The sequence below is a fragment of the Microtus pennsylvanicus genome, chromosome 8, assembly GCF_037038515.1.
Source record: "Microtus pennsylvanicus isolate mMicPen1 chromosome 8, mMicPen1.hap1, whole genome shotgun sequence".
In the NCBI taxonomy this organism is placed as follows: domain Eukaryota; kingdom Metazoa; phylum Chordata; class Mammalia; order Rodentia; family Cricetidae; genus Microtus; species Microtus pennsylvanicus.
In genome coordinates this window covers 15,174,168-15,190,806 of record NC_134586.1, presented here as the reverse complement: position 1 = coordinate 15,190,806, position 16,639 = coordinate 15,174,168, and the positions used below count along the sequence as shown (strand labels likewise).

General features: G+C 47.6%; 1 protein-coding gene across 1 annotated transcript; it reads left to right on the top strand.

Annotated features, from left to right (window-relative positions):
- The first annotated feature begins 6,944 nt into the window (after nucleotides 1–6,944).
- Nucleotides 6,945–11,882, top strand: Cdkn1b (cyclin dependent kinase inhibitor 1B). Its single transcript, XM_075982501.1, has 3 exons — nucleotides 6,945–7,934; nucleotides 8,469–8,602; nucleotides 10,579–11,882. Exons 1-2 carry the CDS (start codon nucleotides 7,460–7,462, stop codon nucleotides 8,591–8,593), a joined length of 600 nt encoding a protein of 199 aa, XP_075838616.1. The 5' UTR covers nucleotides 6,945–7,459; the 3' UTR covers nucleotides 8,594–8,602; nucleotides 10,579–11,882.
- Nucleotides 11,883–16,639: the final 4,757 nt, after the last annotated feature.

Sequence of the window (16,639 nt, the reverse complement as noted above, 5' to 3'; positions counted from 1 at the left end):
CATGCCTTTGAGGTTCAGTAGATCATGCCAGGCTGCTTCCAACCCTGCCTCGTGGCCTTTCTGCCTCCTACCTATACTTGCTTCTGCCTCTCAGGTCCCTTTGGATTCTTTCTACTGTGGGACTGTCTGTCCATCTGTACAGTTAGCTCTAGCCTTAAGCACTGATCTCAGATGACCCTCACTTTTAACCTCTGGGGATGACCTCAGAACCCGAACACAGGCCCAGGCCCAGGCTTGCTTTCGTTCAGGGGACAAGTTTGGACAGCAGTCATGCCCTTCTTTTTACCAGAAGTCCCAGCAGTACCCACCACTGAACACAGAAGACAAATTTTGCTTTTGCTTGCCTTCTATGGCCTGTGACTGTCTGATCTCATCCTCCTATTACCTTCCCTCCTGACATATGCTTATAATAATTTTATCAGGGTTTTCTTTCTTTCTTGATTTTTTTTTGAGGTGGGGGTCTGATATAATCCAGACTGACCTCCAGCTCTCTATAATCAAGGCTGCTCTTGAACTGATCCTCCTGCCTCCACCTCCCAGGGGTTCTAACTATAGATGTACACCGCTACATGCTACTCTTACTTCTGAGAAGACCGAGTTTCAAGTAACCCAAGCTGACCTGGCCTCAAACCTTTAGGTAGTTAAGGCTGGCCTTGAACTCTCTCGATCCTCCTGCCTCTACCTCCCAATGGGGTTGCAGGCACGTTACACCAACAGAGCTGAAATCTTTTCTTTAATATTTTTTGGTTAATTGATTAATCAATGGGACCTCCTGAAACTAAAGAGCTTCTGTAAAGCAAAGGACACCTTCAACAAGACAAAACGACAGCCTACAGAATGGGAAAAGATCTTCACCAACCCCACATCAGACAGAGGTCTGATCTCCAAATTATACAAAGAACTCCAGAAATTGGTCATCAAAAGAATATATAATCCAATAAAAAATGAAGTACAAACCTAAACAGAGAACTTTCAACAGAAGAATCTAAAATGGCTGAAAGACTCTTAAGGAAATGCTCAACATCCTTAGTCATCAGAAAAATGCAAATCAAAACAACTCTGAGATTCCATCTTATACCTGTAAGAATGGCCAAGATCACAAATGCTGATGAAAACTTATGCTGGAGAGATTATGGGGTAAAAGGAACACTCCTGCATTGCTGGTGTAAGTACTAGCTGGTACAACCCCTTTGGATATCAGTGTGGCGATTTTTCAGAAAACTAGGAAACAACCTACCTCCAGGCCCAGCAATACCACTTTTGGGCATATATCCAAAGGATGCACAATCGTACCACAAGGACATGTACTCAGTTATGTTCATAGCAGCATTGTTTGTCATAGCCAGAACCTGGAAACAACAAATGCCCCTCGACAGAAGAATGGATAAGGAAAATGTGGTACATTTACACAATGGAGTACTACACAGCAGGAAAAAATAACATCTTGAAATTTGCAGGCAAATGGATGGAACTAGAAAACATCATTTTGAGTGAGGTAACCCAGACCCAGAAAGACAATTATCAAATGTACTCACTCATAAGTGTTTTTTTTAAGATTTATTTATTTATTAAGCATACAATGTACTTCTGGCAAGGAAGGCACCAGGTCTCATTGCAAATGGTTGCTGGGAACTGAACTCCGGACCTCCTGAAGAGCAGCCAGTGCTCTTACCCTCTGAGCCATCGCTTCAGCCCCTCATAAGCGGTTTTTAAACATAAAGCAAAGAAAACCAGCCTACAAATCACAATCCCAGAGAACCTAGACAACAATGAGGACCCTAAGAGAGACATATAGAGATATAATCTACATGGGAAGTAGAAAAAGACAAGATCTCCTGAGTAAATTGGGAGCATGGGGACCTTGGGGGAGAATTGAAGGGGAGCAGAGAAAAATGTAGAGCTCAATAAAAATAATTGGTTAATGACATTGATTTATTTGATATTTATTTATTTGTATGTATGTATGTGGCACACATGTGTTAGAGGTCAGAGGACAACTGGTAGGAACTGGTTGTCTCCTCCCATCATGTGAGTTTCAGAGATTGGAGTCAAGCCCTCTTAGCCAGTTGACCTGTCTTGCTGGCCCACGTTTTCTTTATCCTTCAAGACCCTAACACACATACACATGTCAGCTCTTCACCGTATCTTGTTCGTCTGTTTTGTTTCCTATCTCTAGTTCTTGGTGTATGTGGTGGTCTGCCTGTCAAGGGCATAAGCTCCCCGCAGGTGAAAACTATGATTTATTCATCTCTTTATGCCCCAGGCTGCTGAAGCAGATGCCCTGGGAATTTCTCACACATGGTGGGGGCCCATCATTCTGCTCCTCCAACCCTCTTGATGTCCTGGTGTCTTCCCTTATCCCTTGCTGTGAACAGCTGTGCTCTGAGGCCCACGTGGTCCGGTGTGAGTCAATGTGCCCGCCCTTTGATGCTTTCCCCTTGCTTTGTCTTGTGCATAGCACAGGTGTCCTGGAATGAATGCATCCTGCAAGGTCCCACCAGAGCTTTTGTGCTTGCTCTTGTTACTGGGACACTCTCTCATCCCAGATACCTGCCATGCCTGTGTTCTCAAGTCCCTGAGCCTCTCTGGAGGGCCACTTTCCCTGATAACCCCTGGCCACATCTGTTCCTCGGTTCCCATTTCCTCATTGATGCTTTCCACAGCGCATCCATCACCTCTGCACAGACACCGCATCCTACTCCATGCTTGTAACCCAGAGGCTACAGGAGGGAGGTTACAGAGGTAAGCAGGAAGACTGAAACAAGTTTAAGGCCACCTCGAATTACACAATGAAACACTTTCACAACAAACAAACACTAATAAAAAGCCCAACCAAAAAACCCCAAAGCAACCCCCCCCCACACACACACACATACACACACTCACAAAGAAACAAGCAAGAACAAAATGGCAATAACCCCAGTTAGGTAGGGTGGTGAGCCTCCCGAAACCACAGCATAGCACTCATGGGGTAGGAGTAGAGGCACGGGCAGAAGCCAGGCAGGAAAAGGAGGCCTGCCAAGGCAGCCTAAGTAAGCTACACGGTGAGTTCCCGGACCCGGGGGTGGGGGTAGGGAAAACGACGGCGAAAGCAAGAGAACAAGAAAGAAAGCGCGATAACCGAAGGAGCTCAGTAAATATTTGTTAGGATGAACTAAAAGTGTCAGAAACGAGGCACAACTTTCCCAGCTCTGAGAATAAGGCTGGTGATGTTGGGTGAAGGCTGTCCTGTTGTGTGCGTTTGCGTTGGGAGGGCAGCGGGGCTCTTTTTCATAGACACAGTTGAGGCTCATGACGGCCCTGTGAGGATCGCACTTGGGAACCAGGCTGCTGGGAGCTGCTGGCCCAGCCATCCTTTTGGGACGCGAACCTTCCTTCCACACAGGTGTTTTAAATCGTTTTGGTCTCAGCCTCTTTCGCTAAACTCATGAAAGTCACAAACCGGGGGTGGGGGTGGAGGGGTGTAAGTGACGCTTCTCAGCGCTAAGAAAACACCCAGAATGGAAAAAGCTGACCAAGCTTCACGAGGGACTAGGGGGTCTTTGAGATGCAAGCCTAGTGAAGACCAATGTGCTGTGGGACTTTATTCTACCCGTGTGAAAGTTTTCTTCCCGGTTTACTTTTCAGCAGGTCCCTAACTTTCTGCAAGGGACTGGGGCTCTGCTCTCTGCCTCTTCCTTCACGACTCCATAGTATTTTTTTTTTCCACGCTTCGCCGCTACTACAGCAGGCTCTTGCCTTCTCAGTATTTGCCTTACGATCTTGGGTGCCTTGATTGTAAACAAAACACTTTAGATCCGTAGTGAGGTCGGCTAAGCTCAGCCTTCCGCTGGCAGCCAGACTTCTTAAGGTGGAGTGGCTCGGATTGGTTACGTGAGACTAACACATCAACAAAATGGTGCTCCTACAGAATGCTGAATGATTCCTGCCGCGCAGGGACAGAAGTACGAAGTTTCTGCTTTCATTCGAATATTACTGTGACGAACTAAAAAAAAAAAATCTTCTGTAGTGAGTTGTTATTTCTCCGTTTTACATAAGAGCTATAGTTCACACACAGAGAGGGGCTTCTTGCTGTCTATTAACCATATTTTATTCTAGTGTAAATTTGAGGCGTGGTCTCACATACCTCAGGATGGCCTTGAACTCTCTGTAGTTGAGCGTGACTTTGAATTCCTGGTCTTCTTGTCTTTACCTCCACAGTGCTGGGATCTGTAGCATTTAAAATTTTTATGGTATTGGTGTCAAGGATGGACATATGTTGTGGACATAAGGCTCACCCCAATTTTGCTGAGCCTTCTTCCCCAGTTCAGTACATTAAGTAGGAATGTTAAGTGTTGGGGTGGGGGGTAGTTGGAGGACTAGTGGAATGGTTCAGTGGGCCCTGAGTGTGATCTGCAGAAGCCACAGAAAGGTAGGTGTCATTAGGAAACAGACTCCACAAAATTGTATTCTGGCCAGCATGCACATTTGCACAACATAAACAATAGTAATGAAAAATATTTAATTATTTTATTACATTGTGTGTGTGTTTGTGTGCACTCACACACGTGTGCATATGTTAGAGGTCATAATACACCTTGTAGGGGCTGAACTCAAGCCTGTCAGGCATTTTGGCAAGTGCCTTTGCCTGCTGAGCCATCTCTTTGCCCAAATCTAAAATACAGAACAAAACAACACCCTGGGCACAGCAGAGTGGGCCTGTAGTCCCAGCTATGGGGCTTTTGTTTTTTGAGTTAGGGTCTTACGTATCACTATCTGACCACCAACTCAGCTATGTAGTCAAGGGTGACTTTAAATTCCTGGTCCTCTTGCCTGGCAGAGGCACCATGGCACCAGACACCAAACTCTGCAATCCTAGCTACTTGGGAAGCTGAGGCAGAGTTCAGGAGTTCAAGGCCAGCCTGATCAACACAGTGCAAAGCCATCTCAAACACAACCCACAGAAGATGCAGCTTCCCACCTTGATCCCAACTGAAGTCTTTCATCTGTGTTAACTCAGAAGGCCTGGCTTTGATGTGCACCCTGGACGCACCTGTGCACTACCCCTCTTTCTGGAATCTGTATCTCAGTTGAATTCGTAGATGGTGACGCCAAAGGCCGGTGACAGCTGCACTAAATAATACTGACATCAAGGAAACATCTGCAGGCGGCCCAGGCCTGGGAAGAGCCATTTTGGATCCTGGTAAGAGAGGAGGACCTGCAGACGGCATGCAGTTCATGCCAATCCAGACAAAACCCGGAACACTGCGACCACCAGGAAGGAAAGGACAGAAAATGGACAAGCCTGAGAAGGAGGAGACCTGCATCTAGGCCTGGCTTTGCCACCAACTGAATGGAAGTCCCCAGACAGGAAACCTGAGTCTCAATTTCCTCAGTGGTAAAAAAGAGGCTAAAACCACAGGGTCGCTAAGGGCCTTCTGGACTGTTACATTCTGAATTTAGGAGAGGTAGGCAGGCACACACACACACACACACACACACACACACACACACACGGCCTGGCAGTACAAACTGTGACTAAGAAGTCAACATTCAATCTCACCTACAGTATTGGCGCATAAGAAAACTATGCTTCTACGTGATACTAAAACAAATTTAATTTTCAATAAAATGCATTGTGTTCAGCACAAACCAAGACTGTTTTGGGAATACCAGTGAGTGAAGCTTAAACTTAGGGTCTCACTTACACTGTTTGAGACACGCCTGACTCTTCTGTTCTAACTTCCATCACTGTGCTCAACAGTGAGAGGGAGATGTCAAGTTGCCACGAGGAGCAAAGAAACACCCAAACAATATTACTAGAGTTAGTAACACCGTGACGGTGGTATTACAAATCACTTGCTAAAATCAAGAATCGGATCCTTATGGGAAGCATTTTCACCCTTTAACAGCCCGCAGCTCTCTAAAAGTATTTGCTTGCATTTGAATATTGCTCGGAGTGGATTGGGAGCAACAGGCTGGTGGGAGAGGAAAGGAAGGAGCTGTTGTCGTTGGCGTCTAGACTCAGGTGGAGGAAACGCTTCAGCCCGGGAAAGAATTGAAAAGTATAGAGGCGAGTTCCCACACGCAGCCTATGGCGATGGCCTCGCTGTGCTTGGGAAACAAGACAAATCAGATCCGAGTTGTAACCTGGCTTTTTCAAAATTTAGTGTCTGGGATAGCTACAAAACAGATGACGAGGCTTGAGAGAGCAACGGGGTTTTCGATCGAGATCCCTATGCAGGGAGTGCTTGGATTCAGAAACACCCTGATAACTTTGGAGTCTTCAGTCTTGACTTCTTCCTGAAGCCCCCCCCCCCCCCCGGCTTGTCCTACCATAGCCGAGACTTCTGGGGTCAGACTACGAGGCCGATTCCTGCACCCCAGCTAAGGCACCCTGCCAAGGGGGGTGGGGGTGTCCCAGGCGCTGAGCCAAGGTTTCTCCAGTCTCCCGCACACCCTCCCGCATTCCCACCTCGGCTAATGCAGGCGGGCTGAACTAGTCACTGAGGTCCCTAATAAGCCCCAGCGACCTTGCAGCCCACTGGCTCTGGCCCTGGGTTTCGTGGGCGAAGACCTGGAGGTCGCAGTCGGGAGCGGTGGCGCGCCTGCCAGCGCAGCTTTGCAACTCCCGGACCTAGAGCCCCAGGTCCCCGCCTGGCCGCCGCGCAGGCCCCTCCCCAGCTCTCCAGCCGTTTGGCTAGTTTGTTTGTCTTATTTTTAATTTCTCCGGGGCCAGCCAGAGCAGGTTTGTTGGCAGTCGTACACCTCCGAGCAGTCACGCGACCAGCCAATGTCCTGGCGGCGCTTCGGGGAGGCGGCGCGCTCGGGAACGCGGAGAAGCAGCGGCGCCGCGCCCGGGGCCACCTTAAGAGCGCGCTCGCCAGCCTGGGCGGAGCGGCAACCGGCGCCGCGACCAATGGAGCTCCTCCTCTGTTTAAATAGACTCGCAGTGTCAATCATCTTCTTCTTCGTCAGCTCCCTTCCACCGCCATATTGGGCAACTAAAAAAAAGGGAGGGGGGGCTCGTGCTTTCAGGGTGTTTTTCTCCCCCTCATCCCTTGTCCCCACTCACTCGCGGCTCTGGGACTCGCGCGGCGGCAAGGTTTGGAGAGGGGCTGCATTCGCGCGACCCACGGGCTCGCCCCAGCCTTCACCCGGACTGTTCGCCACCTCCTCTTGCCTCCTCCCCCTCCCTTCCCCGCCCTCCAGTACACTTGATCACTGAGCCTCGAGCTGCGCGGCCGGGGCGTCCCTGCGCTCTCTCCCCCAGACCTGCGCGCTCCTGAGGTTCGAGCGGTCGCTCGCCTGGCTCTGCTCCACTTAACTCCCCGGGTGCAATCGCAGAACTTCGAAGAGGGGTTCGCGCTGCGGCCGGGGCGTTTCGCTTTTGTTCGGTTTTGTTGTTTATTTCATTTTATTATTTTTTTCTTGGAGTGCGCGAGCCGAGGCGGTGGTCCACACCCGCCCGGGAAGGAAGATGTCAAACGTACGAGTATCTAACGGGAGCCCGAGCCTGGAGAGGATGGACGCCAGACAAGCGGAGCACCCCAAGCCCTCCGCCTGCAGAAACCTCTTCGGCCCGGTCAATCACGAAGAGCTAACCCGGGACTTGGAGAAGCACTGCCGAGACATGGAAGAAGCAAGTCAGCGCAAGTGGAATTTCGACTTTAAGAATCACAAGCCCCTTGAAGGCAGATACGAGTGGCAAGAGGTGGAGAAGGGCAGTTTGCCCGAGTTCTACTACAGACCCCCGCGCCCCCCCAAGGGCGCCTGCAAGGTGCCGGCGCAGGAGAGCCAGGATGTCAGCGGGAGCTGCCAGCCTGTGCCTTTAATTGCGTCTCAGGCAAACTCTGAGAACCGGCATTTGGTGGACCAAATCCCTGACCCGTCAGACAGTCCAGCGGCGTTAGCGGAGCAGTGCCCAGGGATGAGGAAGCGACCTGCGGCAGACGGTAATGACCCTTTGAAAAACGTAAAATGTCTGTGTGTCTCTGTAGCGCCTCTTTGCTAGACCCTATTCAGTTGGCTTTTCCAGCATGTTCTGCTTTAGCGCTGCGAGATCGAGCCTGTGCGACGCTTAGGTTTGAACTGCCCCTTTGCCGACTGCTTGGCCTGTTTATGGTTTTGAAGTCAGACGCCCCGGAGATAGTAAGATCTGATAACTTCCCCAGCCTAACACATCGCAGTTCCTCCCCGCTAGCCAGCTGTAGGTGTGTGTGACAAAAGTTGGAATGTTTACCAACTGCCTCCTTGGCTAGGGCGAGAGAGAAAGATGTGGGGTGTAGAATACTCCTTCTGTTAGTAGAAACAACCTCATTTTGTGTCCTTAGAGGCTACCGGGGATGACGGGTCCAGGGGTCGTGGGTGGAGGTGGTGGGTTTTTCATCACTTGACTCTTGGGCCAACTTCTGTAAGCCATTGTTCTCGCTAATAAAGATGGTTTGTGTGTGTTCTTTTAAAAAAATTTCCCCTTGCCCCCCTCTTAGATTCTTCTTCGCAAAACAAAAGGGCCAACAGAACAGAAGAAAATGTTTCAGACGGTTCCCTGAACGCTGCTGGCACTGTGGAGCAGACGCCCAAGAAGCCCGGCCTCCGAAGACACCAGACGTAAACAGCTCCGGTGGGTCAATGAGGAAGAGCACAAAACTGCCACCCCAGCTGGGCTGCGCTCCCCGGGGGGCCAGCAGACCCCAGGTCTGCCTGCAGATTAGTTGCCTGCCAGAAGGAATTATTTTCCTAGGCCAAAACATTAACAGTGGGGAAGGCTGGAATCATTTGGTCGGGGACCATAATGCTAGTTAAAGATGTTTTCCCTAGACAAGGACTTGTCACCAACGCCCCAGAGAAAGGAAGGTCATATTCTTATGATTCTGACCAAATCTTGGGCCGGGAGTGACAATCTTCTTCCCCATCGAAGCAAGGACTGAGGCACCCCCGGTCTCACTTCATGAAAATCCATTTCCCAGAGGTTCATTTTGAGCTAATAGAACCGCTTTTGACTAATAGAAAAATGGCGAATATACAATTACGTTTCAATTTTTTTAAGAGGAAAAATTGGGTTACTCCTAGTTCACATTGGTTAGGAGTGTGAACAGGGCTGCCATGCCCTGCACTCTGACCGTTTTTATAAGCTGTCACTTTCCTTGTATGCTGGTAGGTTTTGGAGAGAGAGAAGGGAACTTCGTATTTAAAAGACAAAGGCTAGGCTGGGAAGTTCAGAAATACTGTAGCTCCCACAGAATTTCTGATTTTAACCCTGGGCTTACAATGCAGAAGTTAAATGGAAGCAGTCGTCCAGCAGGTCAGCTGTGTATGCTCACTGAGCTGAACCGGGATGGTTTGGGTGTCCGTAGGGAAATGGATGGTAGATGTTAGGACCAGTTGGGCCAGCACAAGTGTGGATTTTTCCATGTATCAAAATCTCATCACCCTGATTACCTAATTAGAGTAACCCAGCCCCACATTTACATAAATTGACTATTCATAATGATCTGACTACATACATTAATAGTTTAGCAGCCCCTTAGAAACAAATACTGTGGCCTCTTATTTCCAAAGCCCACTCATAACCCAGCATATAAAGAGATCTTAACAGTTTATTGTTAACTTTTCGGGTCCTCATTAATAGAAATTTAAAAATAAAATGAAGGATATAAAGTTGGGTTGTTGGGTTGTAGGGTTGTAAATCATAATGTCATAGTATACCTTCTACAGACCTAGCATTTCTCAGAGCTCATAGAAAATGGAACACTAGAACCACTTTCCATATTATACCCTCCCTAAAGTGGAAAAATTGCATGGAAGTTCTTGCTAAATGACTATCACACCTGTAGCTTTACTTGGCTTGTGTGTGGCCTAGCTCTTCAGATAAGCCTCTGATATTTTTACCTGGCCCATTGGAATCAGGAGGCATTTGTTAGTCAGATTACCAGTTTAGAGTCCACTAAGCAGCCATAAGGTTCTAGCCAAAAGCATTCATGCAAATATTCTGCATATAAATAACTTGCAATTTTAAAAAGCATTCATAGATGACCCCCCCTCCCCGCCGGAGCCTTTTGAAATTGCATTTCCAGGTATTTTTCAAGTTTGGGAAATTATACTGCTCTGAAGTATTATGGTTCCTGAATTTCTTTTCTTTCTCACTCTCTCTGACCCAGATTCTTTAGAGTGAGTTAGTTTCTCAACCTCTGTACTGTTGACATTTTGGGCCGAATTATTCTTTCTTGTGGGAGGCTGCCCTGTACATTTTAAAATGCTGGGCATTATCTCTGACCTCTCCCACCAGATGCCAGTAGCAATCCTCTTCTCGGAGCTGTGACAAGCAGAATGTCCCCACAGCATTTCTAAATGTCCCCTGGGGCATGGGAGGGCTGCACAAAACTGACCACTTGTTAAGAACCCTGACTCTCAACACCACACCAAGTGGAACAAAAATCCAGTGAAGATAGCATTAGAGATGACTGTAGTCATCAGGCCTGTAGTGTTTATCCCCCATCCCTGAAGCATTTGTCAACTAAGATAGTAACAAAATAATTCCTGTACTTTGGCAATGTTACTCTAGTGTCTTCTTCCTAATCCTTTTGTTTCTTTTTGCAGAATTAAGAATATTTCCTTGTTTATTAGATACATCACTGCTTTATGAAGCAAGGAAGACATACATGAAAAAATTTAAATACATATCGCTGACTCCATGGAATGGACATCCTGTATAAGCACTGAGAAAGCAACAACATAATAACACTAAAAAATTTAGGCACTCTTAAACCATCTGCCTCTAAAAGCATTGGATGTAGCATTGCGCAATTAGGTTTTTCCTTATTTGCTTCATTGTACTACCTGTGTATATAGTTTTTATCTTTTACTATGTAGCACATAAACATTAGGGATGGGAGGGTAGGGTGGGGCTGAGGAATCAGCATGGGGGGTGTGAAGAACTTGCTTCAATTTGTAGCAAGGAGAAAAATATTTGACTTGCATGAAGAGAAGCAACTTGGGTGGGGGGGAAGGGTTTAAATTGCTTTCTTTAAAGATGTAGTGTCCTTTTCAATAAGAATTGATCTTTTATTTTAAAATCAAAATTTGAATAATTGCTACATACAATTATTTATTTTTACATGAAGCTTATTCTTATTTGGGAGTTCTGAAGATTGTTATGTAGCAACAAATAGCTTAAAAAATATCTTTTTTTTCTCCCTCTCCCTTAAAACTGGAATTTACCGGTTAATTGTTTGGTAGTAATCACTCCAGGTAACATTGGGCAAAAATCTGGGGTGCATGACAGGGAATTCCGGATTCTTAGAATTGACCATTTCCCATCAGATTTGCTGAAAAAAATGTCTTAGTTCTCTTTTCACTTGAGCTGTGTAGACAGTGAGAATAACCCTAAGTCCCTGGATATTTTTAGAGGTCTGTAACTTGACGCAAATAATGAAATAATTTTTAATTCAGAGTATCTCACCCTGCTTGTTAATTTGCCCCAAGGAAAGTGCTGCTTTTAAAGGAAAAAAGGAATGTGCTTTGGGAAGAAGCACACTTGTGGACTAAGTGAAAGGGATGCTACATCTTTAAACAGTGTTTCATCATGGCCTTGGTAGGAGAAAACCTTTGAAGTGTGCCTGTGTATATAACTCTGTAAAGACACTGAAAATTATACTAACTTATTTATGTTAAAAAGAGATTTTTTTTTTTAATCTAGACCATATACAAGCCAAAGTGGCGTGCTCTGTGCATTTGTAAATGCTGTATTGGGTAGACTAGACCCCCTTTTGTTAAATAATATGGCTATGCTTAAAAGGTTGCATACTGAGCCAAGTATAATTTTTGTAATGTGTGAAAAAGATGCCAATTATTGTTACACATCAAGCAATCAATAAAGATAACTCCCGTAGCTGTTGACTGAGTGCAACTGTCATGTGCTTTACTGAGCTCGAGGTATTCAGCCTGGCATGCCCCTGAGAATTACACAAACACAATGTGAAGTGACAAACATCTAGAAAATTTAGGCCTACATGGCAGTCAGATGATTTTTTTTTTTTGTGGTGTGTGGGTGTGTGTGTGTGTGGGGGGGGAGGATCTGAATGTATCAAGTAGTGGCCATTTTTGTCTTATTCCTATCCAGATAGACAAAGCTTAAGTGGAAAGAGGAAAAGCCACGTTCTCATGTAAGACTGTCAGCAGTCCCCATTTAGTTAAAATATTTATGTTTTCTAGGATATGAGTGTGAGAAGCAAAAGGGGGGGTCCCTTACGTAAGTGCAGTCTGATCATCCATCTGCAGAGCTGAAAATGAAAGTGGCAGATGGACTTCCCTAGATCCTCTATTTACACTTGGGAAGTGTGAGTGATGGAAATCAATGGCCAGGCTCCTCAGTCTTGCCCACAATATCCAAACATGCAAGTCCTTAAGAAACTGATGTTTAGCCTGCACCAGTTGGCTAAATGAAATGGGTCACACACAAATTCCTCAATTTCTGAGTACTCATATTCAGTTAACACATCCCCAAAAAATGAAGTGCTGAACCTGAGTGGAGTCCTGTGGCCTCCTATCTGCTCAGCAGAGGTGCTTCTTAAAAATAGAAAGCCTGGGCATTTTGAAGCCTGGTTTATCAAAAATAATTCCCCAAACATTACACTCCCATTTTTAAAATGTGGCTAAAGTGTAGAAAGTAAATTATAAGAGAATTTATGGGTAAATTGTGAAGAATCTAAGTTCGGGTTAAACTACAGTGAAATACTACCATTTGCATTACCACACCCAAACGCGATTATAAACAAGGTAGTTCTAACATTTCTGATTCGAAGATTTCCTTTTTCTTCCTTTTTTTTAAAAAAAAAAATAAGGCAAGAGTTGGTTTTTCTTCCTGTGCCAGATGGGAAAATAGATCTTTTGGTTGCTGGGCCACGTCCTTCAAGTAGGTATTATTTTAATTAAAGACTAAAGGTGTTTTTTGTGGTTCTGTTTAAAACATATAAAGGATGACTTGCAGGAAGACCAGGAGTCAGAAAATCAATTCAAAATGGGAAAACACACTTCTCTATTGCTGCACGGACCTCATTTTCCTTCCAAAAAAAAAGCTTTATTTTTTTTTCTTTCTTTCTTTTTTCTTTTTAATGTGTATTTTGAGGGATTGCATTTTAGGAATGCTGGACCGGGTAGAGGTGGATGCTCCCTGCGCCAGGCAAGTCCACAGGAACGCACCCCCACACACCCCCGCCCAAGTCACTGTGTCCTCCATCCTCCGAAAGTCTGTCAAGTATCTACATATAACCTGATGGTTCAAATAGTCCTTCTTCCAGGACCTGAACTCCTGTGCCCGCTGCGACAGTCCCTTTGCGGGTTTGCGGCCGCCGGGGCCAGCCACCGGCTACCGCACCACTCCGGCCACGGCGCGGTAGTCTCCCGAACTGTCCCGCAGCCCCGATCCCGCCCAGTCACTGTGGCAACTCCGTAGTTGGGCTGGCTGGCGCCTCTGGACCCAAAGTCTCTAATGTAGTCGGCTTCTTGCAAGCCCCGCACTGCCGGGGTCGCTGCGCGCAGTTCCCGCGCCCCGGGCGCCCGCAGGCCGCAAAAAGCGGCCGCGCCTCTGTCCGCGCAAGCGGGCAGGGCTACTTTTCAGAAACCTTTCTCCCTCACCATCGCTCCTCCGGACGAAGAAACTCGCTATGGAAGGCTTGCAATCCTCCCCAGAGGACACTCCGCTGCCCCCATAGCTCTGGGGGTCTTGCCCGAAAGGACTAATTTCTCGGAGTTCGTGGACCCTCCAGGGCAGCAGCCCGCTCCCACCCCTACCGCAGGGCTCCAATGATCCGCAGCCCCGCGCATTTCGAAAGCCTTCCCGGCTCGCTGGCGGCTAAGGGACGGTCACCGAAGCACGCGGAACTGTGGAGAGCCACTGCCACTTTCGGGGATCGCCCCTGCGTTGCAAAGTGTCCCCCATCATTGCATCCTTAGCTGCCCAAAGGAGCAGACCCGGGCAGGGAAGAACTGGGGGAAGTGTGGACTTGGGGGAGGAAGGCGTGAAGAGTTAGATGGGGGAGCCGTGGACATTCATAAGTGAAAAAGAGCAGGTAGTCGGCCTTTCAGGCCACTGTGTGCCCACCGCCCTGGCCACCCCAAACGACCTTTCCTAGGCGCCAGGGAACGCTGCCTTCGCCTTTGCACCATCCTCGCCAAAAGACACGATTGCTTTTCTAGCGCTTTGGGCTAAAAGGTGTTTTGTTTAGAAGTTCATTTATGATCCCTAATCTGTTTTTCAAAGTACGGATTTTTTTTTTTTATTTGCCATCTTTCACCTGAGCCACACCCTACGCCTGCCACCCCCTCCTTCCTGGCTAAAAAATAAGGCAAAAAAATCTTGCAAACGACGCTGACGGGGAAAGGGGCCCTGGAGTCTGCTTAGAAACCTATGGGGTCGCCTCCCTGATTTCACTCGCGTGGGGTTGGAAAAGGGTGGGGTCAGCCACAGCCGGATCTCGGAGAACCGAAAGTGCAGTTATTTCCACGTAAACTCAACTCTCGAGTCCCTCAGGCCTCCATCCAAATCCCAGACTTGTCATGCGTGGGGACTCAAAGCAGAGACAGGAACTAGAACATAGAAAAACTTGACAATTAAAAAAAAAAGTAAAATCCTTATCCATGTTTTGGGCGCGAAACCTCGACGCGCCTCTGAAAGGAACGTTAAGAGAAAGGCCGGGAGAAGGGAGCGCGGTTCGGGCGCCGGCCGGGGGATTGCATCATTTGCAGCTCCCCCTCCAAAACACGGGCTGCGAACCGCAGCCACCATCATGGCGCTCGGGTCTGGCCGCGCTTCCCGCGTCCCGGAGCGTCCAGGCCGTGGCCAGTGATCTTCGCTAGAAGCGTTTGCAAAACATGTTTCCCGGCCGCTGAGCGCCAGTCTCTCGCCCCCTCCTTCCCTTTGTGTGCGTGTGTATGTGCATGTGCGTGCGTACGTGTATTTGCCAGTATGCCTGTGTCATGTGTGCGCTCTCGCTCTTTCTCTCTCTCTCTCTCTCTCTCTCTCTCTCTCTCTCTCTCTCTCTCTCTCTCTCTCTCTCTCTCTCTCTCTCTCTCTCTCTCTCGCCCCCCCCATTCCTCGTCCCCCCCACTCCTCGCCCCCCCACTCCCCCGTCCCGAGCTGGTGGTTGTAAACTTGATTGGCATTGGCTGCGCCCACTGATCCCTGTACCGAGTCCACTGAAGATTTAAGGTGGATCTAAGAGGCTGAAGCTGCAGGCGGAGCCTCGCTCTTAGTTTTGGAAGAAAAAACCCCAAACCGTGCGCTCGCTGCGTTTTACGAATCCTTTGGTCCCCAGGTCCGTGGGTCCCCGCCCAGTCCGCCGCACTTCCCCCGCCCACCTTCCCCTGATTCCCCATTGGCCCGCGCGTGTAGTTTGAATTTTTTTTTTTTGGTTGCTTGTTTTCTTGTTTAAAAAAAAATTACAGTACCGTATATCATGTGATGAGACTTACTTGGGCAGCCTGAGGTGGGGTGTTTTAGCTGGTTTGGTTGAAGGCGGTAGGGAGCAGGATGGGTGGAGCTTTCTGTTCCAAAAGTTACCCCCGCCCCCAAGTGCCGTTGACAGAGTGCAGGCGGGAAGCTTCGGCTGGGGTTGAGATGTAGCATCAAACATTCATGGATGTCCAGGGAGTGCGGGCCCACAGGCTGCTGGCCAGAGGTACTAGGAGGGCACAGGCGGAGCCCGACGAGGATGCACCTTCCCCTGCCCTGGAAAGGTAGATTTGGGGAGGGTGGGAGCGGGTAGGTATCCTGGAAATGATTATTTTCCCATCCAGGAAATAAACCAAATGCAAGGTGTGTCTACAGACTCTATTTAGAGCAAAGAGGGTGTTATTCCGGGGGTTAGAATATGTCAAAATTCATCACGACAGAGGCAGTTGGTGTCCTTTTCTTTTGTTTCTTTCTTTTTCTTCTTTACTTTAAAGAAACCCAAAACAAAAAGCCAAACCTAACAAACTCTGTTTTCCAGTGATTTTGCTTGAGAATGAGGTAGGAGATATAAAGTCCCTTTGATTTCTGGGTCTGAAAATTCATTGGAAAGAGTATGTTAAGATTTAGGACAATTTGCTTGGTAGCACAGGTCTAATACAAGTGGTGATGTTTTTAGATTAGAATCCAACTATGTTTCTCTTTGCAGTGAAGCATTTAAGCGTTTATAATAATTCAAACGTAGCCAGTCCCAATCAGCTTTCACTGAATTGGTAAAGCCAGCATACACATACCTTTTTTTCTTTGCTTTTCTTCCTTCACCTTTAATAAAGTTTCCCCTGATGTCTTCTTCAGCCTTCTTTAGCCAGATGCCCAGCCCTGGCCTCCCTACTGTTCCTAAACCAGTATTCTGTGTTTTTAGTTTTTAACTGCCCCATCCTGAACTGGCCAGACAAACCTCTTAACTCCCCCAGCGCACTAAGGTCTCTGACTGCTGTCATAAATCCACCTGCTCAGGTCTCTAGGCTGTATTCATTGACTCTGTCAGAGGTGCATGGTCTCTTCTGCCTTTCGTGGGATCCGCCTAATCAGAATGGGCAATCTATAAGGGAAACCGTGTGAACCCTCAGGAGGAACTTGACTCCTGAGGACTATGCATGTAGTCTCAGGAAACCGGTCTCCATCTTGAATGTGACTCAAGCCCTGGATGTG

Coding starts and splice junctions, on each gene's coding strand:
- Cdkn1b (XM_075982501.1), top strand. CDS start 7,460: ATGTCAAACGTACGAGTATCTAACGGGAGCCCGAGCCTGGAGAGGATG. Junction 7,935..8,468: donor GAAGCGACCTGCGGCAGACG/GTAATGACCCTT, acceptor CCCCCCTCTTAG/ATTCTTCTTCGCAAAACAAA.